Consider the following 27,351-nt stretch of genomic DNA (forward strand, 5'->3'; position numbering starts at 1 on the left):
CATCCCTCCTACCTTTTGCTGGTCAGTCATAGTACTTACAATAAAAAGCCCTATGCACCATTATAAATGTTTGCCAGATATATTTCTATTGTGGTAGCGCTGAGATGCACCAAGCAGGATTGGGAGCATGTTGTACTAGGAGGTGAACAAACACAGGAAGACATCTTTTCTCCTCCGAAAAGTTTATAATGTCACTTAATTCATGTAGCAGGACTTTCTGATAGTTCCTAAATATACTGAATCACCGTTGCTTCTGGCAACCTATTATTAACGTCTTTCCATTCTGAGATTAGCCTTTTATTTATACTGTGAAATAGTTTTCAATTGATAATGGGACTTTACTTCTCACCTTGTGGCTTCCAATTTTTTTAAATGCATAAGAAGTCCCTATCTATCAGACACATGATGCAGCAAGTTTCCTTAACAGTCTCATGTGAGAAGCTAGCATCAGAGCCATTTCTAAGCTAAAAAAAGGTCATCCAGTTATCCTTTGCCCACTATTTTGTCATCACTATCAAAACAGTGTCTTTCAGGCAGGAACATATGACTTGTCTTTACAGAAGTTGTGATTATTTGTTTCTATTGTATACTCAGGTAGGTGTTTTATATTATAAGTCAGTCTTCAATGATTTTCTCAACTAATTTCCTCTAGTACTGAAATAAGAGTCACTGGCCTATATTTCCTGGTGTCACCAATAGCAACTTTTAAACATGGACACTATCCCTATCTTGGCCTCTGGTAATAATTAACTCTGTATGGTTCTGCCAAACAGTAAATATATATTGACTTCTGTTGTGGTGAATATCAAGATGTATTGCCCTGAGAGGTGAATACTGATTAAGGTGAAGGCAAAATTGAGATACTCCTTAAGGGACAATAAATCTTGACATCACATTGTTACATCTGTTTGAAATAGGCTTGCCAGAGATACATAGAAACTTCTCCGTTCTGGCCATGAATTTCTGAAATGTTTAGGTGTTTATTTTAAACTAACAATCTTAAGAGAGATGAAGTAAAAGTCCAGGAGAAAATATTATTTACCTTCTGGGAGGAGTGAAAATTAGTTTTGGGAAGACTTGCTGTAGTCAGGATGTGCATTCACTCTCTGATTGGTTAACATTGTTCTTTATCTCAGTATTGCCTTGTGTGACTATATTTATTAGCCCACAATTAATTTATATAATAAATTATATAAAAGTCACTGCTATAGAACTGTGCAATGTTTCAAAGAGTTACAAGATTTACATTCAATTGAGTTTTCAGGTTTATTCCACAGATCCAGAAGAACATAGGATTTTTAAATATATGAACAAACATAATCTATAGTTAATGGGCTGCTATTTGATTCAGGGGCATTGACCCAGAAATTCTGAGAGGAAACACAAGTGTTATCAAGCTGAAAATGTGACATTTTTTTCCAAAACAAAGTAAATCCTTTATTTACAGGATAAGTGCAGTTATCAAACAAGTTAGAAGGTTCAAGAAACCCTGACCCTTCCAATACATAGACCAAGGTCAAACAGCTCTGTCCATTTATCACAGCAACACTGAATTCTCTCCCACTGACCCTTTGCAATAGCGTATCCTTGATCTGGGATGAACTATTTCTGCCTTGCATGTTTGATTGAGTTCTGTTATCTGGCAATGAAAAGAATCACAGAAAAAGACACTTTGTTGTAACACTGAATAAAGAACTTTATTCGAATAAGAAAAACAGCATTATCCATAAAAAGAACAGGAGTACTTGTAAAAAGAAAAGGAGTACTTGTGGCACCTTAGAGACTAACAAATTTATTTGAGCATAAGCTTTCGTGAGCTACAGCTCACTTCATCGGATGCTCACGAAAGCTTATGCTCAAATAAATTTGTTAGTCTCTAAGGTGCCACAAGTACTCCTTTTCTTTTTGCGAATACAGACTAACACGGCTGCTACTCTGAAAGGAGTACTTGTGGCACCTTAGAGACTAACAAATTTATTTGAGCATAAGCTTTCGTAGGCTACAGCCCACTTCATCGGATGCATAGAATGGAACATATAGTAAGAAGATTATATATATATATATATATATATATATAAAGATAATTAATTAGCCTCTTACAGTTGGTATGGCTCTTCTCACCTTTTCATGTTATCTATCTATCTATCTATCTATCTATCTATCTATCTATCTATCTATCTATCTATCTATCTATCTATCTATCTATCTATCTATCGTCTTACTATATGTTCCATTCTATGCATCCGATGAAGTAGGCTGTAGCCCACAAAAGCTTATGCTCTAGTAAATTTGTTAGTCTCTAAGGTGCCACAAGTACTCCTGTTCTTTTTGCAGATACAGACTAACATGGCTGCTACTCTGAAACCTGTCATTATCCATAAAGGTACTCAGCCACTTCTTCTCTGCTTTACTGCAGAACCTTTATCCATCTCCGGTTATCCTGCTACAGTTTTAAAGAAATACTACGTATACAGTCAGACGAATAAAAGCAAATAAAGCTCTGCTGGAACTCACACCAGGTCAATGAATGGACTCAATCCTTGGACTAGTGGGAGCCACCTTTGAGTTTGGGGTTGTCTGTCAATCAGATGGCTAGACAAATGATGGAACTCTTTTACAGATGGTCAGCTCTCTATTAGAGTTCACCTCACCTGCATGTGGCAACAGAAGCAGTGGTTTTACAGCCACCATGTCTAGTCGAAATGACTTAGTTCATTAATACTGTAACGTGTGTTTATTAATGCAACCTATTTCTTTTTGTTCTTATTTCTGAAATATTTCATTAAAAGTTTTTGTCTCTGCAATATGCAGTAACTATTGGCAGAAATTTGGAGGACTTTTTGACATTTGACCATATCCATGTGCATATTTCTAATTCATCAAGTTATTTTTTAGAAATTATATATTCATACTCTAAATGTATGGATGATTACTACCATTTTTATTTCAAAACAATTTTGGGAGATGCACAACATGGCTGAAATGAAACACTTGTACTAGAATGGGATGTGACTTAATTCTTAAAGTTGACTCTGTGCCCTAAAACTGATTTGCTTTCATTTCTCCCAGTGAGTTACAAAAATGATAAATTATTTTGCTAAACTTAGTGCTGAAGGGATATTAAATAATGCGGGAAGCCTCTTGATTAAAAAAAATAGCCTTATGATTAAAATTCTAATATTTATCTTACCCTTTCTGTCATTTGACTTTTGCAATCTATAGAAAAGGTCTATTTACTTTAGCAGTAAGGTGAATTGGATTCCTGCCAGCTTGGTGTAGTCTCTAAATGAATATGTCAAAGGCAATATTGTTTTTCAAAAATCATTCAGAAAGCAGTCTTTTTACATTAATAGTATCTTTCATTAGTTTTGAATTAAATTTAATCTATTGCCATTTAATAGTACAGTTATATTGTAGAGTGCCTGAGGAGGAGCAAGAGGTATGAATTCTGAGTCCATGAGTTAGAACCTAAGCTGCTGTTCAGTGTTCCTGCATCTGAACTTGAAGCACTGGGCCTGAGAGAACCTTGTGCATTAATGTTTCCTGAGACAAGCACCAAAGCCTTCTGTAAAAGCAGTTCAAGATCGTAGATTCCTGCATGCATAAAATGGTAGAAAATCAGGAAGAAACAAAGAAATGTTTGCTAATACATATAGCATATAGTTTTTTGAAAACACTTTTCCAGTCAGTCCCTGGTCCCTTCATTGAATATATTGTATGTAAATAGATCTGGGCCATATTGTCTTCCAAGATGGAGAGTCTGCTGGAATTGTGCAATCTATCCATCATGCACAGCCATGGAGATCTACATAATTGATGGTGTGAATGAGGGCAAGATTTGGATCAACGGTTGGAATTTAGTTAAACCAATGTGGTGTTTGAGCCAGAGGAGAATTTAATTAATCACCTTATCACCATTGGTTTCTGCCAATTCTGTTAATAGCAGTAAAATGTGGTAAACACATTTTTTTCCTCTATAGCAAACAGACCTGACCTGAATATTCACAGGTTGTGGATCTGCTGAGTAAGGTATTTTATTTTTGTTATTTTTCAGAGAGAAAATACTTCTGGCACTCTGATTCTGCAGTCCAGTCCTAGACTGGAAAGCCCTTAAGCATGTGCTTAACATAAGCCTGCATTTAACTGCTTTTCTGAACAGGGATGGACTTAAGCAATGCTTAAATATTTTGCCTTAGAACATAAAACTCTTTGGGTAAGGTAGATTCTTTTTTGCTGCTTATTTAGGGCCTAGCAGATTTGGTTTCCTCCAGGGAACAAATGCCAATAGTAAATTCAGAAGCTCCGTGAAGTTTGTATGAATGAAACTACAGTCCATAACTTCTTTTCTGTTTAGTCACTAGGCCTGTTGACAAGAAGTTATGTGTTGGCCCTGCTCCCTCTGCCTCCCAACTGTGCAATGTTCCATGTTCTTCTGACTGTCTGGTTTCCTCCTGGTCTGCCTGGGGACCCTGTGTTCATGAAAACTGCCAGGATCGCCAGGGAAGAAAAGGTGCATTTAACTGTTTCTCTCGTATGCTACAGCCTGTAATAGATCTCAATTAAACTAAATGCCAGCATGTTAGGATAGGAATTTAAAAGCAATTGGATCCAAATGTGGTTTCCTATTGAATTAATTTGATATAAGTTAGAACCCACAGGTGGATCCTAGGGTAGAAAGTGGCCTTTGATGTTGTAGGCTATTGTTCTTGAAAATTATGAGTGAGATCGTCATCCCTACTCCAGCCCCTCTATGTTCGGTAAAAGGTCTGGAGAGACATAAAGGGGCTCTAAAAGTCTTCTGAGAATCTTCTCAAAAGTCTTGATGTAGGGGACATGCTGGGTGTGGAGCTGGAAGGTGGGAGGAGAATGTCAGGCTCAGAGTTTCAGCATATATCAGTGCGGAGATTCCAGGCAGTGCTGGGGGCTCTGCTGAGTCGATGAGAACATTGCTTGATGCAGAATGGCCGAGCACTATGGTAAATCCACTAACTCAAACCATGGATATAGCTAGTCTATACTCTATCATATCCAAAACAAACCCATGCTGAAAGACACTTACTTTCATACTACCTCCACTATTGAATATAGCATTGTTTTCATTCAAGTGGCATTAAATTATGTACTCAATTATTTTTGTATCCTTTTTGTTCCCAATTTTAAATTTGAATCTCTAACTTTTAGAGTATATTATTTTGAGGGGTACAATATGAATTATATATCTTCATAAAGCAGAGTAATTATTTCTCAGTAAACTGGTCTTCTGTATCTCAGAACAAGACTTTTAAATCTCAGAGTCCCAGAAGGAAGTTAACTGTGGTTTAGATTTTGAATTACTTGTTTGGTCGTCTTTATCTTTTTAAAATTGTATTGTCATCATGATATATACGATATATATATATGATATATATATATATATATGACAATACAATAGTTCTTTATGTCCATGTATATGTTTTACATCCAAGTTCAATGAAAAGGGATGTATTGGATCAAATGGCAGTGGAATTGCAGAGTGGTGGAAATCAAGACTCCAGGAATTCTGCAACCAACATTACGTTTGCAGTGACAACACTGTAAATATATAGAGATACAATCTGTCTTTTTTTTTTTAAGACAACAGGATTGCCTGTGCAAGGCCAGTGGGGTTTCAAATATCTAGAAGGCCTTATGAATAAGACTAAGATTTAGCCATGGGTATTCTTAGTTGTAAGGGACTGCGGAAGACTTTGTTATGGCCTAGCCAGGGAACTTCCGCTTTCTCGAGCCAAGACGTTACTGTGGGACATAGATAGCTGCTTCATTATTGTGGGATAGAGATAGTTTTTGAAGGATACAGCTGCTTTGTTATTGTAGGAGATAGTTCTTGAAGGACACAGCTGCTTTGCATGGCCCTTCGCCAGGTAGTAGAAAGCCCCCCTTTAAGAAGCACCTAATTTTATATTCATGAGCTGTTTTTGTGTAATGCTTATTAATGCTGACTGTCCGCCCCTCCATTGGACTCCGTCCCAGGCCAAGCTCCGGTGTGCTGGGTTCCCCGCCTCCGTGACTGCAACGCTTGGAGTCCCCGTTGCGGGTGGGTCACTAACCTTCAGTAAAGCCAATAACTCACAGCTGTGTGTAAGCCTCATTTTTCTCAGAGTACTCCTGCTGGACCTGTGGTGCTTCGAGCACCTTGGCCCAGAACATTAGTAAAAGTCATGAACAGGTCATGGGCAATAAACAAAAATCCACGGCCCCATGACCTGTCCATGACTTGTACTATATACCCTGTGTTCTGGGGGGCTCCGGGAGCACAGCTGCTGGTCTGGAGGGGAGTGGGCACCCACTGGTGCCCGGGGGGGAGGAGGCAGGCGCAGGGGGTAGCCTGGGGCTGCCACCGCCACCACTGCTGGTCGGGGGTGACCGTGCTGGCCCAGGACCACCACTGCTGGTGATGTGGGAGGCGGTGTGGCTGGAATCTGTGACCACCAGGACAGACTCACAGCCTTACTTATGAACATTGCTATGCAGTTTTTTAATTAAAAATATAGTTTGGAATGCCGTAGAATTCCACATGACCTATATATCAACTTTTGCAGGCAAAATATCTTAAGACTGATGATAAAACATGTCTCTGTTCTGTCTTTCTAGGATTTAGAATGAGACAAAGACATGTTATTATGGAACCCATTGGTACATCTCAGGGTTGTCCACACTTAGTAGAATCTATTCCTTGTGAAGACCCAATCTGTTACCAGTGGGTCATTTCTGAAGGAGTATGTGTACCTGATCATGGAAAATGTGGGCATGGAAATCGCATACTGACAGCCAAATGCAAGAATAATAAAGGTAGGTGCAGCTAATTTTAAGTTGGTCACCTTTAAATGTACGTATTGTTTTGTGTGTTCCTTTAAAATCTATTTTTGTTAAAGGGAAATTGCAAAGACTTATTATAGCAATATATTTACTTTAATTTGAAACACCAGATTTTAGAATGGGATCTGAGTTTCCCCAAAGTCTAGAGCTATTATCTGGGATTGTGGATTGAGCCCATCTCTGATTAAAACAAAATGATTCACTACCGCAAGTCATTTATTGCTGCTATGACTTATATTGCACCCCTCCCTAAACTAATTATTAGTAGTGCAATATTAATGGCCTGATTCTGCCCATTTACTTCCTGCATTCATATTATAATACTTATGCCAGTACTCTCATAGAGGTCAATAGGACTATTTGAATACGGTTACTCAGCATGAGTAAGGGTGTCAGAATCAGGCTCTTTGCATTTCCACGAACGTAGCACTAAATTCTTTCACAACAAATTTGGAATACTTTTCTCATCATAACAGCTGTTTAAGAGAACATACTGAGGAAAGCTTAGTTGTGATGCCAAGATTAATTATGCTACAAGAATCTGATATGTAAATGAAAAGATTTGTGCTGAGTAATAGTGTATTTACTTGCCAGCAGTTTGAGACTGACCCTGTGTTCAGTTTACAACTTGTTAATAATGCATAAAGCATATATTTTATAGGAAGTTTACAAACAAGCAATGAGAGCTTATTTCTCATACGCAGTTTGAAATGCAGCCAACAGTTTCATCATTCTCGATAAGGTCAATGTTGTCAGATCTCTAGATTCTATTATGTAAGGCATGATTTTGCAGCCCTTAATCACAGTGAGTTGTACTATCAGGTCAAAACTGGCAAAGTTTGGAACTTGCCAGTTTAATGCTATATCTGAGATGGAGATGATTCTTCCATTGCATGGTGTTTGAAACCATTACAGGAAACAGTTCCAAGTCTATAACAAGTTGAGTTAATTGGCAAGTGTTTAAGAATATGTTGAGAGATATGGTGCATTAGAACCTGATCAACAATTAAATAACAGCTGCTAATCTGCTGAAGAACAAAGATCCCTTTGAAATATGTATTAATGTTTGTGGCTTTCTTGTGTTCTTAGACTTAGCGGGCCAAATTCTCAGCTGCTGTAAATAGCTCCAGTGGAGTTAGGGGGTATCTGAGTGTCTTCTAAGTGGTCTCTGGGGTGATGTGATAATAATTTAGGCCGAATTTTGCAGTGACGTGTGTGCAGGTGGATCCTTGAGCTGGTGTGGAACTCCATTGAGGCTACCCACTGGTGCAAGGGTTCATCTGTGTGCTTCTTTTGGCAGGATTGGGGTCTTAAACTTGTGTCAACTTCAAACTCAGAGAAAACATACAAGGTCACAAACTCACAAACCTGGGGTGATCTCTGATCATGGCAGCATGTTGCTCTGTAGTAATTATATGTGCTGAGACATCCCAATTTTGGGGCATCTCTCTGCCAGTCTGTCCAACAAGAAATTGGAACTTTCTATATAGCTTTTTCACTTTCAGCCATTCAGCTCATGATGAGCAATGTGGGAGGGTGGTTTTTTTTTGGTTCTATCAGTTTTCCTTTCAGATTTAGAGTGCTTTTCAGTTAGTCTCCTTTAGAATGGAAAAATATATTCTGAATGTCTACTGGAAGTGAGAGAGTGATTGAAACCTTTCTTCTAGCATTGCAAGAGTAGCACAAAAATCCCTTTGAATTTCAGCCGGGGATTTTGGACAGTTTCTTTATTGTCACTATAACCGAACGTTTGTTTTGCTTGTCCAACCCTAATTTGGGAGATTTCACAAGACATACTATAGCTCATTTGACATGTTGGAAACATTCATGGATGCTCTTTTAAAACTTTTCTCAATCTCTATTGCAGCAGGATTTACTTACCACAGAGTCATAGAAATCAAAGTTGAAAAAAGGGCTTTTCATCCTTCTATGACTCTACTTAATACCATTAATTGCTTTGGCTATAGTTTCCACTCCTTACACAGTGCTGTCTTAGGCAAAATTGCCATAGAAATCAATGGGCTATTTGCCTAAATAAGAACTGTGGGACTGAGCATCAAAATTGCGCAGAGTCTCCAGTGGGACTAGTGACTAAATAGAGCTATGATTGACCTCTTAAGAGGAAGTTGTGACAAATCACAAGGCACACCAGCTATGGCTGCAATAGAATAAAAGCTGTACTAATAATTAGAACTTACACAGTTGATGCATTTTCAAAGCAATGCATTAACTATTGTCCTGATGTAAAGCTTTAGCTTAGTTGCTTCACATGCTGATAGGTTCATTAGTCTCAGCTGCCTTTTCGGTGCCTACTGCTGCATCCTGAAATCCAGTCACTTGCATAGTCCTCTGATGCCAGTGTGCTATCCAATATTCATGTCAGTATTCAGCACTGCATACACCTTCAAGATTGCTGACTTACTAAAGAGACAAAGAATAAATTATTTGGCCGTTAATGTTACAAAACCAACCCCCATTTCCTTGATGAATGTAATACCTCATTAACAATAAAGTTCAGGTTGTGACAGGTACATTGAATTTAGAATACTCCGGTGGTTCTGTGTATGTTTGCATACCTGATTTCTTCCTTTTGATATTAGTGCCAGCCTTTTCTCCATGACCCTCTTTTTAATTATTATTATATGTCAGTTTATCTTTTTTAACATTTCAGGGACGCTGTTCTGTCAATTCTTGCCCTGTTAATTCTTGCCCTGTTGGTAACTAATCTTGAAGAAACCACAAAAGTGACCATTAATATTTTCTGGGAGTTCCAAATGTGTCCATGTACCTAACCCCCCGTGTCATTTGCCTCTCTTGGTTTTATAATATAGATTAAAAATATTAGAGTAATAATTCATTTTGATTTCAGCTGCAGTTGTGATCTATGTACATTAATTTGCAATGCTCTTTCTTTAGGAATGGTAAAAAAAAATCTCTCTTTTTCTGTGATACTTCTAAAGGACTCTAGCATAGGAAGGTCAAGTTTAGCTTTGAATCCTCATAGTTGTCTTAAGTGGCCATTTATTTGAGTACACAAGATTTATCCAGAATGAGAACAGAGGGTTATTTCAGTGATGTATCTAAAGATTCCAGTGTTTCTTATAAGACTTCTTTGCCAAAGCAGTATCTTTTCTTAAGGGATACATACCAATTTCAATCACATTCCATTTCATTGTACTTCCTATGTAATTAGACTAGACATCTAGGATGTTTTTTGTTTCTTAAATCTGCTATTCCAGACAGAAGATGGCCATGTAATGCTGGTTTAGTGATCCATAGCTCAGGATGTCCGAGGAGGTTCTGTAACTAGCAGCCAGAGCCCATATCTTTATAATTTGCTTTGAAGCTTTTTTCATGGCTCAGTTATGGTTAGAGTTGTGGGGAATGTAGGAGGATTACAGAGTTCATAATCTCTATTCATAATCATCTAATTACCTTGTGCTTTGCCTGTCAGTTTCTTGCATGCATTTATTGACTCTCATTTTATTCTTAAATTGTAAACTATTTGGGACAGACCATCTTTTTGCTGTGTGTTAGAACAATGCCTAGCACAATGAGGGCGGGAGGGATCCTTGACTGATGCCCTGAAGCAGTACTACAATACAAATAATATAATAAAAAGGATAAAAGGAAATAATTTGTATAATGGAGAGGGATTTATACAAGATGTCTCATCCAAATAAAATATTACCATAAGTGGGTTTTTATTTAATTACTTAGCAGTTACTTCATTAGCAAGACACATTACTTAAAAGATCAGTGTGCAAAATGATAGGTAGGAGAAAGACAAGGAAAGCTTAAAGCCATCTGAGAAAAGATGCATGTGATAGTATCATGGATTAGATTATTAAATTGTATCCTTAGCAGATCTGGGTGTATAATTCAAAACAAGTAGTTTCTATGACAACTCAACCTTTTCTCTGTTCACAAATGATCTGTGAGCTGATCATGATTTTCTCTAATTTGTTGTTTGAAATTGCTCAACAAATAATTTCTATGAATAATTCTCAGTCTTTAACATTTTCCTGGGGCGTTTGTTGCCAGTATTTGATATTTGAGCTCTTTTGATTGTACACGTAGGTGAAAGTGTGTATTATTGTTCCCTGATTGGATGAGAGTAACTCTTGAAATATTCATTCATTTTTTCTTTGCATAAATATGGTCCATTTGCCTAAATTTCACTTGTTTCTGTGAACAGTTCCTGCCAGTAAACTTGCTTTCCTAAAATACTGTTGGTAAGTGGATACAAAGACATGAACAACTCTTCTTTAAAAATACAAATAAATATTGGAGCAGTATTTTTTGAAAAATTCATATCGCTCTAGGTGGCTCTCCAGGTACTACTTGATAGTGGCATGTGCACTTGAAGGTTGTTTGTCAAGAATGAATATTCCATACAGTACCTAGAAGGAAACTCAAGATTGTAATAGCATTGAGAGCAAGATCTGTATGTAAAAAGGTCAATCCAATTAGGAGGTTAAATTTGCATAGCTGTGTACAAAATTTCCCAATTTTTCATTTAGGTGCCAAGAAAAATTAATGTTGCAACAGTTATTGTCTAAAGTTCAGATGGAGAGATGTGGGAACTGTCTTAATTATTAGTATATTCCCCCATCCATATTAAGATGGCTTTTTTAAAAAGCAATTGTAAACAGATTGAAGCAATATAAATGCTAAAGAGGAGTGCTGGAGTATGATTTTAACAAATGTATGTTGTGTTACATGTAGGCTGTGAACTAACAAGGGCTGTGGTTTGTAGTGCATTCTGATTTCTCTGTTACATACTTAAAATAAATGAAATGAAATAAAAAGCTTTCATAATATAACTAGTGTGACTCATGCAAACAATCTGTCAGTTTTTTCAAGTATTTAAGAAATGCTGACATCTTAAAAATGATTATAAGGAAGGGTAAATTAAAATAGTTTCTACAGTCCTATGAACTGAATCTTAGCTATTGGCAATGTCTGTAAATTGATTATAAAATGTTTGGGTTTTTTTATTTTAAAGCCGATCAGTGGTGTTCCGCTAGTCAGCAATCTGCTTTATTGTAATACCCATAGAGCCATTTGTTAATTTGCTTTTTGCTGGTCCAATACCTAGCAAGAAACCAAATTAATAAAACCAGATTATTCCATGATACTGAACCAAAATAAATGTCTATGTGATCAAACAGAAGAAGAATTATTTTGAAATAAATTAGCAAAAATTGGTAAGTCTTCCAGTAGTACTCTAGAAAGCAAACACAATCTTTCTGTGATTTCACTGGTTTAATATTTTCATACCATGTTTCTAGATACTAATTAGGGTGACCAGATGTCCCAATTTTATAGGGAAGTCCCGATATTTGGTGCTTTTGCTTATATAGGCACCTATTACCCTGGGGCATCCTGTCCCGATTTTTCACATTTGCTATCTGGTCATCCTATAATCAAATAAGTTTTATTTCTAGTTGGGGTAAAACAAGAGAATGGAGGACATGAGAAATGTAGGATCAGATTGTATGCAGTGCTGAGCACTCTCAACACCTCTTCACGCCGCAGATTGAGGCCCTTACTGATACTGGAGTTCTTTAAACTGTGTGGGACTTTGTAAAGATTATAGTCCTAGAAATAGAACATAGCTATTGTCCTTATTGTGGGAGCTGTCTTGGCGGCAGAACACTTTAATAAAGTATTCTCATTGAGGCTGATAACTTAAGTTAAGCAAAGGGAGTTAGCAGACATAGATCTAGCTGTAATTATACCTGTAATTATACCTGATGTCAACTCAAGGAACTTTAGCAGTGATAGATATGGGTCTGCACAAGCAACAGGAAATAACATTTATGAAAATCAATTCTTGCTGTGTGAAAAATGAATCATTATCATCATTTTAACTGTGTTACTTGGGCTGATTTAAACAATTTTATGCTTCTAACACTGGTATTTTAAAGACAGGCTCAGGAGTCTTTACAAGGGCTGGTGAATGCAAAAAGCATACAAAACAGGAATATTCTTTAGAGTTTTTTTACTTGTTAAGAATTCCATGCTGGTTTTCATAATGACCATTTTTAAATATATTAATTCTATTGGTAGGTTTGCTTTTTAGAAGGAATCTATTTAATACTTCTAATGGCTCCAGTCACACATAGGTTAAATATGATGATTTCCTTTTATTTAACCATGTTTACTTTTAGAAACAATGCTTTCGGTTTTACACAGTCAGTGCTTGGAACTGGAAACCATTTGCATCACTCCAGCTCCCCCCCCCCACCCCGGGGCAGTTTGACCTTCAAATCACAACATTCTGATTACTATCTTGATATTTCTGTCCCATTCCCCCACTTCATTGTTGTCACAGCGAGATTAAGGCAATGCAGGACTCCAGGCACACCATGTGACAGGCCCCTATGGCTCCACTACTGTAGCCCTGAACAGTGACCTTGCCCTTACTTGGAGTGGCAGGCAGTGGCGTGGAGGTATCCTTCTAACATGAGGAGCAGCAGCAAGGATCCCTTCTGTCACTCAGAGAGGCAAGTGTTTGGCAGCAGGGAGACTCACCCTGGTATCTTACAAAGATGGTCCAGGCCTACTGCACTCTTCTTCTCCTGCCATACAGTCTTCTGTTCTGATGTATTGGTGGGCCCCATCCCAGTGCAGTGTGTCTTGGAGTCAGCACTTTGTTGATATGCATTGGGAAGTTTGCCCCTCTCAGAGCTTTTTTTTTTTTTTTTTAAAGCTCTCTACAGACTTAGGCAAACTCCACTATATCAGTTACACTCAGGTCACGTTTTGGATCTTTTACTCACAATCATGAGGGATAAAAACATACTTTCTTTTTTAATATGAAAAATTAAATTTAAAATATGTAAATGTAAGCTTAGATTCAGGATCTGTTGCCCTAGGTATGGACCAATAGTAGTTATACCCTAATGCAGCCCTGAATTATTGCTTTTGTTCTCTTTATCAGATATGTACATGCTCAATTTAACTGTGAGGTGATTTTAGCAGCCAATAATCTCATACACTGCCACAGTCAGGGTTAAGGCTATACCATTTGAAAGCTGAGATTCCAAATTGCTATTAGCTCTACCAGTTCTTGAGAAAGCAATCACTGAAATCCTGTTGGAATTCAAGTGGGGACTGAAAGGAAGCTCGGTAATCAAAGTGATGTCATTTTAAGATCCAATATCGTGATCTGCCTGGGCCTAAAAGGAATATACTATACCAGAAATGAGTAAATAAATAATTTTTGGCTCAGTGCTGGTGTTTTGAGGGGAGGGAGGGAGGGTTTTTTCAGCTGATATTTTTTGTTGCATTTGAACTGAATTCGCAAATAGTTTTGGTGCCTGATTTATTTATTATTAACTGAAAAAATTTCACCCTGCTCTAATCTATGCCACTGGAAGGCTGTGGACTCTTTGGGGAGGGATACTAACTGTGGTGTTCTTAGCTATATAACTATATATCTTTTTTTCCTGTATGCCACAGCTTTCAACCTCTAAGAACCATAGCCTATAGAGACAGCCAGCCATGTGTGTTCAGTTTAGTATAGGCTGCCACAAAAAGATGTGCACCCTCAAGGAGATTTTATGCTACTTTCTTGTCTCTGGTTAATCTAAAATAATTCATTTAGACAGAAAAAAGTGTTTGTGAATGGAAAAATACTTATAAAGCTTTCAAAATTATTTTGAGATCCTCAGGTAAAAGATGCTGTAAGTTCAAAGTATTTTATTGATAAAAGTATTTTATTTTATTTATTCCTTGTTTGATACATGTAGTTAACAATTTTACTAGGGGTTCTGATTTAATATGAATCTTTTCCTAGCCCAAGCCCTTATTAATGTTGTGAAGAATTCATTTTGAATTCTCCCATCCTTAATGGATTATTGGCAGTGTACTAAGTTGCAGTTTCTGTTTAATTTCTCAGAGAAGTTGATTTATTCTGTTCAACATATTGAATATGTGTTGTAAATTTGTTGCCTTCCTGGCTTGTGGCTAAGTACATTCTTAAATCTTAGGGAAGAGTGGTACACCTAGATTCCAGCTGATCCTATAAATAAGAACAGCACAATCTCACATTTTGATCATTTGTCCTCTTAGAAAATGAACCATGAAATAAATTATTTAGTTGTAAAATTAATATAATGTGCTCATTTTTTGATGCAACATGGAAATGAACCAATGATGGACATAACCTTAAAATAGGGAATGGGGCAAATCAGATTTCCAGATCTACCTATATATTAAGCAATGGGGGAGGACTGAATTTACAAAAGAGGACAGATAAAGTGCTGCACCACTAATGATGAGTGATACATGGGAAAAAAATTAAGAGATAAAAGTTATATGGTTAAGGACTAGGAGCTATTGTCTTTGGTTAAAGAAACTCCATAAAGCACTGAGACTCAGAAAGGGCCCTCTAAGCTTTATTGATCTTGTTTGCACTGTATGAGCATTAACACAGTGAGAGTTTTGCCTGAATAAGGATGGCTGAAAAACTGCTGGTATGTCTATTCTTTGAGCTGGGGTGTGATTCCCAGCTTGAGGAGACATACCTGCGCTAGCATTAACAGAGCCAGCGTGATAAAAATAGAGTGACAGTGCGAGCGGCACGAGGGGGTAAGTACATAGCTAGCATCTTTGACGGGTGTGTACTGAAGCAGCTAGACCTTCCCACCACTTGTGCTGCCACAGCCATACTTATTTTTACCGTGCTAGCTCAGTTAGGGCTAGTGTGAGAACGTTTCCTCAAGCTGGGAATTACATCCCCAGCTCAAAGGGTAGACATACCTGAGAGCCTCATGATCCATTACATGAGTTATTCAAGTGTTGAACAGCCGAGCCCTTGTAATGGGGAGGTCCCAAACAATTGGAAAAAGGCAAATATAGTGCCCATCTTTTAAAAAGGGAAGAAGAAGAAGAATTCAGGGAACCACAGACTGGTTAGCCTCACCTCAGTCCCTGGACAAATCATGGAGCAGGTCCTCAAGAAATCCATTTTGAAGCAGTTGGAGGAGAGGAAGGTGATGAGGAACAGTCAAGTGGATTCACCAAGGGCAAGTCATGCCTGACCAACCTGATTGCCTTCTGTGTTGTGATAACTGGCTCTGTGGATATGGGGAAAGCGGTGGATGTGATATGTCTTGACTTTAGCAAAGCTTTTGATACAGTCTCCCACAGTATTCTTGCCAGCAAGTTAAAAAAAATATGGATTGGATGAATGGACTATAAGGTGGTTAGAAAGCTGGCTAGATTGTTGGGCTTAACGGGTAGTGATCAACGGCTCGATGTCTAGTTGGCAACCAGTATCAAGCGGAGTGCCCCAAGGTCCTCGGGCCGGTTTTGTTCAACATCTTCTTTATTAATTGTCTGGATGATGGCATGGATTGCACCCTCAGCAAGTTCGCGGATGGCACTAAGCTGCGGGGAGAGGTAGATATGTTGGAGGGTAGGGATGGGATCCAGAGTGACCTAGACAAATTGGAGGATTGGGCCACAAGAAATCTGATGAGGTTCAACAAGGACAAGTGCAGAGTCCTGCAGTTAGGATGGAAGAATCCCAGCTACAGGCTGGAGACCGACTTGCTAAGCGGTATTTCTGCAGACCTGGGGATTACAGTGGATGAGAAGCTGGATATGAGTCAACAGTATGCCCTTGTTGCCAAGAAGGTTAATGGCATATCGGGCTGCATGAGTAGGAGCATTGCCAGCAGATCAAGGGAAGTGATTATTCCCCTCTATTCAGCACTGGTGAGGCCACATCTGGACTATTGTGTCCAGTTTGGGACCCCCACTACAGAAAGGATGTGGACAATTTGGAGAGAGTTATTAGGGGGCTGGGGCACATGATTTATGAGGAGAGGCTGAGGGCACTGGGCTTATTTAGTCTGCAGAAGAGAAGAGTGAGGGGGTATTTGATAGTGAGGGGGGTTCCAAAGAAGATGGAGCTAGGCTGTTCTCATTGGTGGCAGATGACAGAACTCGGAGCAATGGTATCAATTTGCAATGGAGGAGGTCTAGGTTGGATATTAAGAAAACTATTTCACTAGGAGGGTGGTGAAATCTCCATCCTTAGAGGTTTTTAAGGCCTGGCTTGACAAAGCCCTGCTGGGATGATTTAATTGGGGTTGGTCCTGCTTTGAACAGGGGGTTGGACTAGATGATCTCCTGAGGTCTCTTCCAACCCTAATCTTCTATGATTCTGTGAACTTAAACTATATTTATTTGGAGATTATTTGGAATTCTTCTTGGGGAAAGGGGGAAACACTCACTATTTTATAAACCACTGGAAACAAAGATCCTTAAAGCGAGACTTTGGAGTCTGTCAGTAAATACAGGGACTCCTTGGTTCTGATGTATCAAGTTTCTTTACCTACCAAAAGTGTGTAATGTTGGACTCTCCAAATAATTTGGAGAGACCCCAGGCTCCCAAAAATAAACACAGCAAACAGCATATAACCACTTAATCAACCATAAATTCTTGATGCCTTTAGCCCAGTTAACACACCCTGAAAATGTTTGTGAATTTCTTCGAATAATTTTCGTTAACCACGAACTGGAAATATTAGATTACAGCTCTGTTTAACAGTTACTGTACTTGCTAATTCATTTTAAAATCACAGCTAATTATGTATATATCAAAGCGCTAAATAGTGAACACAAACTAATGTGTGGACACAAAATTATTTCTGCCTGCCCCACTTTCCAATATGCTTCTGATATGCTGGCTCTGAGAGGGAGGGAAATCTTTTTCCACTTGTGGCCATGTGGGATACTAGATTATAACCTGAGTAATCTATTGCATTGTGGCAACAAGGACTCTGAGTGTTCCTAGAATAAGGAGTTGGAGTACATGACTGGTGAGCTGCTTTTGCATTCATGGCAGACTGATTTGCCTTTGACCAGACTGTCCTATTAGATTTAGTATAGCTCTGAGTTAATGGGTATTATTGGTCTCATCAAGCCCAAACTCAGTAAAATTACTACTATTGCATAATAACAGGTTTCAGAGTAGCAGCCGTGTTAGTCTGTATTCGCAAAAAAGACAAGGAGTACTTGTGGCACCTTAGAGACTAACAAATTTATTTGAACATGAGCTTTCATGAGCTACAGCATCTGATGAAGTGAGCTGTAGCTCACGAAAGCTTATGCTCAAATAAATGTGTTAGTCTCTAAGGTGCCACAAGTACTCCTTTTCTTTTTTACTATTGCATATATTTTGTAGTTGTCTTTGCAAGCATCCAGGAGCCAGATTATAGATTGTGTACTGCCTTAGATGGGGAACAGAACCATCATTAATTCAAGTAAACGGATAAATTCAAAGCCCTCACAGCGCTATTCTGAAACTGATGCTTATGTAAAGAATTCAGACCTGTTTTAGAACTTTTCAGGGGTGGGCAAGTTGCTGTAAAGTAAGGGCAGTGGTATAACATTTTAACACAAACACTTCTATCTTATGAGCATTTTAATAATCTTCACTCATATAAGAGACTGGCACACATGGTTCACTTGCTTCAGAAGACAGCTGTTCAGAAAGTCTAAATAATTTATACGGTGATTATGCTTTGCAAACATAAATATCAGGTGGTAGATATGCACCTTGAAGTCAGGCATGTCACAGCAAAATTTAGACTAAAGCATGGCTGTGCTTCTTCCGGTTGTGGCATATGCTTTCAGTGTGGGACGGTGGGGCTCTTTCCTCCACCTTTATGTCAACCACAAAGAATGCAGGCAGGATATAGACCCCGCATTATTTTTTAGTACTCAGCTATTTGGCTGGCAGACATTGTGGATGGTGATCTTTGATTCAAAAGAAACAGGCAGGGTGATTAGAGATGAGGCCAAGGCCCATGCTCCCTGTGCTCTACATCAGTAGGTATGAGGGCTGCTGGTGAGGTGCTTCTCACCAAGTGCCCCTTGAAGTATTCTGCCTAAGTGCACAATCACATGAGAGCTAAAGTTCCTATTCCCTTAGCTCTTCAGAGAGCAGCAAGGTTATAATTTGGACCTTCTGAATATTCTACTGTAGTTAAGGGCTCCCAACACTTCAAAGACAGTTTCTAGATCCTCAGATGATCTCAACTGTAAAAATGGAGCATATGGAGAAAGGCAGTCTATTCTATTGTAATGTTCCAAACCACAGAGAGGTCTGGTTCTCACAGGTGCTGAGCACCAGCAACTCCAACAGTATCAGCAGCAGCAGGTGTTCAGTCCATCTGAAAACCAAGCTTCTTAGAACTTGGAGAATTTAAACAGTTAGGGTTGCACCTTTGAGCATATGGGAATTGCAGCAATTTTTTTAAAACAAACATCAACACATTACAACCAGTTGTAGTACTGCCCTTTTTTTATTTTAAATGTTATGAAATGAGTTTGACACACGTTGATCTATGTTTGTGATAAAGGTTATCTAAAGAGCATGGTGAGTCTGAGTGACCTGCCAGGCTGTTAAATTGAAGCTGTAGGTTAGAGTCCACTGAGTAGAATCATTAAAATGTATCTATCTGTCTAGTTCAAAATATATAATTTTCAGCTGTTCATTCAAGAGGTGCCTACAGCTGGTGAGAAGAATTTTGTTCAGGTCAGCCACCTTTTTTATTCTTTCAATTACCAGACTAAGAAAATTCTCCACTTACTGTATCTTATAGCAGTGAACTTAATTTTTTCATTTGAAAAAACTTAGGATAGATTTTTTTCTCTTCTTTAAGTGGATTCTAGATACAATCCTATATGTATTGCTGTAATGCATAGCAAGACCTATAAATGCCAATAGCAATGCCCTTTTTACTCTGTGAAACAAAGCATGCAGCATAAAATATACTTTCAGCTGTTTTAAAACTAAATATAACTTCACATTTTTATTTTATAAACACAGAGTTCATTTTCTTTTCAGAGATTTTATTCTCAACACACACTGATTAAACAGGAGGGATATGTAAATGAGCAAAACTGGATGCTTTTCACTTTTTTGAGCTCTACTCGAAAATGATTAAATTGTGTACAGATGACAAGTACTGAAATGATTTTGGAAAAAATGTTTTCAGAAGGGATAGGAGATTGAACAGATTAATATGGAAAAAAGCTCTAGGAGCAGACTTCTTCTGGAGCTGCAGCTCTAGATCAAATTAAGGTTGCCAAGAGAGGAAAATCTGAAGATTTAAACTTGAGTGAACCTCATCACAGAACAATTTATACAATTTAGACATCACTAAACAAGTTTCAGAAATAGTTAAGAATTTCACCTTCTGGTCTTCAAAAGCAAAGAACTATTCAATGAAGACTGCATTGTATTCTTCCAGTTTGTAATCCAGGAGATAGTGTAAAACACTGGGGGTGAGATTCCGTGCTGAGCCTCATAGGCTATATCTACACTGCATTGTAAAACCTGCTACAGCAAGTCTGAGCCTGGGTCAACAGATTCAGGTTTGCGGGGCTTGGGCTACAGTGCTAAAAATAGCTGTGTAGACTTTGAGGTCGGCCTGGAGCTCAGACTCTGAAGCCCAGAGTGGGTTTGAGCCTGAGCTCCAGCCCAAGCCGCAATGTCTTAATTGCTATTTTTAGTGCCGTAGTCCGAATCCTGCGAGCCTGAGTCTGTCAACCCGGGCTCTGAAACTCTCTGCCGTGGTTTCTAAAACAGAGTGTAGATGTACCCTTGGAGCTGCAGCACAGAACCCCCATCTCAAATAATGGGGGATATGCTGGCATTAAGCCATTTTTGCACCCTCCCAATCTTAGATTACTCTGGGGCCTAAGTTACAGCTGACTGTCCTATCGGCAGCAGCATTGTTCAGAATCTCCAGATGCTGCAGGGTGAAGGACAAGAAATGGAGAAGTCAGATGCTGGAGCAGAGGCACAAGGAGAAACAGGTGCATCAGGAAGTGCACCAGGATGCTATGGCTGTGCTCAGGCAACAAATTCAAATGTTGCAGAACATTATTGAATTCAATACATAAACACCCTGTACACAACTGCCTTTTCAGTCCATGGAAAACTCCATGCTCACTGCTCTTAAATCCCCAGCATAACATGTAGCAGTAAGTCATGAACCCTTACCCCTACCACTGCACACTGGGGAAAACAAGGAGAACCATGATAACACTTACACAGACCTGTGATAACTACAGGACCAGTCAGAAAGCACACTGCACTATTTGCTTTTAGCATGAATGAAACATTGCAATATGTTTTTAATATATAAACATGTATGTTGTATTTGTTTGTTAAAGGGTGACCCATATTTATACAAAGTGTTGCTATAATTGTTTTTAATTTGTTTATTTGCACCTTAACTTGTTTCCTGTTTTATTTGCACACAATAAGGCTTTATTTTTTGGAAACTCCGCATATAACTATTAGTTTGCATCAAGCAAACATGCCACATTGGAGAATTCATAATGGTAGTCAATACCTAACCCATATTTAGGGTCTATACACACAAAGGCACACAAATTCCCAAAAGAATCACATAGTACTACTGTGGCTATTAAAACAATCTTTTAAGGCCTTCTTCAACCATGTAATTCCACCTAGCCCTTGTGTCTGTCTGGACAAAATCAGCAGACACTGCTCCACCTTACCCTTCCACCCTGCCAGTAGTCTTTCCCCCCTTTGATTCACAAATATAATGTAATACACAATGCAGCAATAATGATTGGACCTCAGCAAGGCATATGTTCCAATCTAGTCATTAAACATCACCAGCAAGCTTTCAGTCTACCAAATGCACATTGAATGGTCATCCTGCACCTATTTAGCCAGTAGCTAAATCTTTCTTTGGTGCTGTCGAGCTGGTCTATATATGGTTTCATGAGCAAGGGGTAGGCTGAGTCCCCTAGAATCACTACCGGCTTTTCAACATCATCCATTTGAATGCACCAGTTAGGGAAGAATGTTCTTGATTGCAGGCTTTGGAAAAGTCCTGGGTTCTTAAAGAGGCAAGTAAGAAAAGGAGAACTTGTGGCACCTTAGAGACTAACAAATTTATTTGAGCATAAGTTTTCGTGAGCTACAGCTCACACAGATATCAGTGTGAAGTGTTCCCAGTGATCCACTGGTGCTTGCATAACCATGGAAAAGTAACCTTTTCTGCATATGTACTCACTGACAAGGAGGGCTGGTGCAAGAATCGGGATATGTGTCCTGCCTACCACCCCACCACAGTTTAGGAACCCAATGCTTCAGATCCATCTACTGTTTCTTGTACATTACCAAAATCCCAGTCCTGTGCAGTAAGATACACTTAATGGCAATGGACTCCACTGTGGATTTTCCAGTTTTGAATTAATTTCCCACTGACCCAACAGCAGTCTGGCATTGCAGGCTTCCAGAATGTGAGCTACACTTGCTTTTCCACTGTCAGTGCTACCCTCTGTGATTTTTTTCCCCACTCTCCCTGTGCTGGAGGGCTGGGGAGAGCTCATCGCACAGATCCAGGAACATGGCCTTTCACAACCGAAAGTTCTGCAGCCACTGCTTATCATCCTAAACCTGCATTATTATTATTATCCTCCTAAACCTGCTTGTCATCCTAAACCTGCATTACTCAGTGCTTGTTTTTCAGACCCAGAAGTCCACCATTCATGCTCCATGAATTCCAGCAACAACCTGACATTTTTATTCACTGTTTTCATCATCCATTCATCATCCTCTGGCATCACATCTTCATCATTAGTTGTAGTAGTAGCACCGAATGTCCGCAGATACAGGTGAATTGTGCATCCTGTATTGACCGTTGCTAATAACAACTGCACTGAACTGAGCAGGATCCACGCTTCTGACAGAGAGAAGTAGAGACTGAAAAGTGCTGTTAAGGACGATGGCAATTTTTAATATAATGTGAAAATTATGGGATGGAATAAGCGTTATGGGATGGAGAAAGTGGGATTGTGGGAACTTGACCCCTAGTTCCCAGAAATCCCTGGATGAATTTCTGGTGTCTCTCAAACTTCATCTGAAGTTTCTGAAGGGGATCATTCTAGTACCATGCACTATAGTAGACAACCTCCAGTTGGCCCGACCATTGCCTCTTCTGCAGCAGAAACAGAAGTGTGTTTATATAAGTTAATCCTTACTTTCCCCTTTATGAGGCCCCACAGTAGTGTTTTCTGTAGTTGGATTCCCCCCTGAAATGCATGATCAGGGGAGTATTGGGATCTAAGTTATTTCTACATTATCCTTTACACAATGGTAGCTCTAAGTGATATTGAGTGAAAATTGAAGGAAAACATTACATTTCCCCCGAGTTCTTTTAATGAGCTAGCTGTAAAGCAGACCGGGTCAAAAAATCCACAAATATGGGCACTATCTTTATCAAAATGTCAAAACTTCTGACCAGTTCTACCATGAAGGGATTAAGATGGGGCCGTATTGTGCCATCAGTTTTCAGGCAGAACTCCTGTAACAGGGCAGCCACTTCCTGAGCACTCCTCTTGTGGCCTGAGATGGTTTTGCCTGGCCTCTGCTTCTCCTCTTCCCAGCCCCTTCAGAACTCCACACAGTCTTTCTTGTACTCCCACCCAGGGCTGGTTTAATAACTGTACCAGTTGAAAATAATAGTCAGTGTCCCAAAATAAAAGTCCACCAGACTCAGCTCTGACTCCTTTACCGCATATGGAGCACTGCTTCTGTCCCAGTCTGCTGCTTGTGAAACTGCCACTCCCAGCCCTTTTTAGTTACAGCTCAGACTTCCTCCTTCTGTCAGCCTCTCCCTGTTCTGAGGGAGAAGGCAGCATATCTACTGCCCTCCTTTGGAGAAGTCTTCAGTTGGCTGGCAAGGAGAGGAGCCCAACCCCACATACTGCATTTGGCTCCTGGTCTCAGGCCCTTAAACGGACAGTTTTTCCCATCCAACTACTAATTCCCCAGAACCTCTTCTTCTCTTCTGACTTTGGCCATTTCCCGAGTCTATGTCCCAACATTCCCAGAACAGTGTCTTCTGGCCTCCTCTAGCTTTAAAGGGCCAGTATACTCCATTACAACTCCCCACTAAATCTGCTTCAATATTCGCATGCACTGACTCTTTATTCAGTCTCTCTCTATATATAAGCAGCAAGAAGAGACTAGTCATACCATGATAATAGACAGAAAACAGCTTTATATGAGACAAGAGGAAGATTGGTAAGCACCTAGGATGGGTATGGGAAAGAACTTCCTGGACTGTATCTTAGAATAGAATATCAGGGTTGGAAGGGACCTCAAGAGGTCATCTAGTCCAACCCCCTGCTCAAAGCAGGACTGATCCTCAACTAAATCATCCCAGCCAAATCAATGGGAGTTTGGAAACTGACTTCTATGGGAGCAGTTTCAGACCTTCTTATAGATCCAGAGCTCTACACAGACACAGGCATCCATGACAGTGGATTCAGTTACAGGACTGAGCCCTAATTTAAGTCAAGACAAAAAGAAGTGTGGGTAAGAACAACAAAAAGAGACAGAAACCACTTTCATCTGCAACATTTTTGAAGCCAAACTCTAATTTTAAATAAAGATTTTATTTATCTGTAGATTGAATCCTGTATTTTAAAAAACTGAAGGTTTAGACAAAGTGCTAAACATAGAGTGAACTGAAAAAAATTAGCCCTTTGAGAAGATTATAGACAATTTAAAAAGATACTGTTCTATATTTTTCTTTCATTCTGCAGGTATGAAACATCTTTAATTGTTTAAAACTAGGTATGTTTTAAAACTAGGTATGCCTGTGTTTAAAGGAGTTACACAAGCAAAAAAGTTAATATTTTTCATAGCTCCTTTTCAAACGAGCAGCCAATTCAATGTATAGCTTTAGGCAGTTGGCAAATACAAAACTTTTGTAGCAGAACATACATATAGGAAGAAAAGTCTGTTTAGAAATTGACTCATCCCTGTATTGCTGAGACACTTTTTCCACTTGTTGAAACATCATTTGAACAAAAGTCCTCCCATTGTATAGCTTTAATGAATCTTTCCAACACTCCTTAGTTCTGATATTCTTTTATCAAACTTTTACTGAAGTGTGGGAATTGGACTGTAAATATTGATTTGTTTGATTTTTTTTCAGTAACCTGTGATGTGTATTTTCCCGCCCAGTTCTGTGAAAGTGCAATTGTCACATGCACCCTCAAATGTCTGTCATATCGACCCAGTGGCTGCCAAGCCCACAGCCAGAACAAATGAAAAATATGAAAGATGAGTCAAAGAAGCTTTCCACGCTTGGCCAACAACAACTAAACATAAAACCAGGCCCATCTCCTCTCACATCAACAGGATGGGGGGAAAAAATTACACATCAGTGACAGGGCTTGCTCCTGCTCCTCTGAAGTCAGTGGAATTCTGCTATTGAGTTCAAATGGAGCAGGATCTAAGTGAACAAGGAAGAGAAAAGCACCTATACATGCATCCAGGAATGACAATAATAATTGTTCCCAACAAGGAGGTGGGTGAGGAAGGCTCAGGGAGTGGGCTAAAGCCCTGGCTCTGTCTCTCTATATGCCAGCCAGCAGAGCTGGCCAGAAAGTAAGCTGTTCCCCTAAGAGGGTAAAGTAACTTACACCGTCCTCAAGACTAGGAGGCGAGTGTGATCTCTGAGTACAATTCCTTTTCCAGATCTCCTTCTGGGATAGTGCAGCTATGTACTTTCCCTTGATCAAGGCTGAGCCTAAAGGCTCAGTCTAGCCCAGACTGACTGCTTCCGTTTGTTAATGGGAAATTTATATGTACTGTAGAATTTCCATTTTGTAGTAAAAAGCTTGATGTTCAAAGGAGACCAGTAAAGAATTCATGCAGTGTGGGGAAACATTTCTTGCAACACTCTTTAAATCACTGGTTGGGAGGGTTGAAGTAGATGAAAGATGGGATTATTTTCTACCTACAGTACATGGTACAAACCAAAATGATCCCTTAGGCTGAAATCCTGGTTCCATCTAACTCAATGGCACAACTTCTATTATTTTCAATGGAGCAAGGATTTCATCCTTAAAGTTTTGCTATGCAGTTAACACCACGTTTTTATGGTATATTTAGTATTACATCAAAGGCAACTAGATCCTGAAAGGGAGTCGGGGGAAGGGAGCTTCTTTTTTGTTTATGAATCTAAATAGGGCAGGTTGACTGATTTGGTGACTATCTTGAAAACTCACTGAGCTGCAGCATTAGCAGAGAGATCTCTAGCCATGCACAGGTAAAGATGGTAATTTCTTAGCATCAGTAAATATCTTACGGTTTTCACTTTAATGTTATATGCAATTTTACTCCCAGGAAAATAGTTCTATAATGGTTATTCATTTATTTCATAGTAGTCTGCATTAATTCAGACTGTGCAAGGTTTCCTGATACATTATTTATTGTGGTATTAAGAAATGTGTTTGTGGTACTGCATATGGTTGACCAAGCATAATTTTGTAAATCAAGAGTAAATGTGACCCTATTTTCCCAAGCTGTTAAATAAATGAATGCATTGAAATAAATCTGATTAAAAATAACTCATTTTCCATAGAAATAATGTAAAATCTCCATAATCTCTTACTTTCACTTCTCTTCACAATAGTCTTCTACTTTTTTAATAGTTCTGAGAGGCTCTTCATCTATTAATCTTTTTTTCCTGAGAGAGAAATTAATTTTGGGCAGGATCTGGAATATCTAGCCCAGATAGGTTTTTTTCTGGGTAAGGAATGCTGGAGCAGCAACAATTTTGTAGTATCCCTTGGGTTCAATGAACAATTATGTTAAAGGGAGAAACAAGTGAACTCACATTTTCCAATAGTTTACAAAGCTTACAGATCAAATCATGTGAGACTGCAGTGCAAATAAGGGAGAAACAAATAGTATACAAAGCCTGGAAATGAATAAATCCTCTGGATGAACATCTTGAGCCAAGTCTACTATACAATTGTATAATTGTTTCTGGGATGGATTTGGAGCTGCTCTGTAATAATTTTTGAATTTGGTATCTTGACCTGGTTATTGGGATGTTTAGTCTATGAATATATTGGGGCTGCTGGGGGCAAAAACAAGCAGTAAAGGAAAGACTGGTTCAAGATAAGTCACTTCTCAGCAAACAATTGGAAGTTGAGAGACAATGTCAGGACTGGAAAAGGCCCAGGAACGCAGAAGAACAAAAGAACTCTGATAGGTTTAAACAGGAACACTGTTTCAGGAGAGGGTGGTGGTTGTTCAGGGGAACCAGTCTAAGACACGACACCCCTCTGGGGGCGGACAGGGGGAATGTCTGAAGAAGTTAGGCATTCCTATGTTAACATCAAGGTTTGGTAAGCCTTTAGGTAAAGCAGACAGGTATGTGGACTGTTTGTTTGAAAATGCTTTGTTCCTACTGTTAAAATAAACACTACTTTGGTTTTAAGGAGGCTGCCTGCTCCCTGTATACCACTAACCAGACTCCCAAAGGGAAGGTGCCAGAACATGCTGGTTAAGCACAGTTAATACACAGGCCTAATCCAGCAGTTTTCAAACTTTTTGAGCTGAGCCCCCGCTTGAGTTAAAATTTTTGGTTGTGCTCCCCCACCCCACCCAGACAAAAATAG

At 39.0% G+C, this 27,351-nt stretch overlaps 1 protein-coding gene across 1 annotated transcript in view; it reads left to right on the plus strand.

Annotated features, from left to right (window-relative positions):
* Nucleotides 1-27,351, plus strand: part of THSD7B (thrombospondin type 1 domain containing 7B) — a 516,892-nt gene that overhangs the window by 212,504 nt on the left and 277,037 nt on the right. The window contains exons 6-7 of the mRNA XM_038422837.2: nt 4,355-4,510; nt 6,631-6,828. Coding sequence (XP_038278765.1) covers nt 4,355-4,510; nt 6,631-6,828 — 354 coding nt within the window. The remainder of the gene's footprint in view (nt 1-4,354; nt 4,511-6,630; nt 6,829-27,351) is intronic.

Source organism: Dermochelys coriacea, chromosome 11, assembly GCF_009764565.3.
Source record: "Dermochelys coriacea isolate rDerCor1 chromosome 11, rDerCor1.pri.v4, whole genome shotgun sequence".
In the NCBI taxonomy this organism is placed as follows: Eukaryota; Metazoa; Chordata; order Testudines; family Dermochelyidae; genus Dermochelys; species Dermochelys coriacea.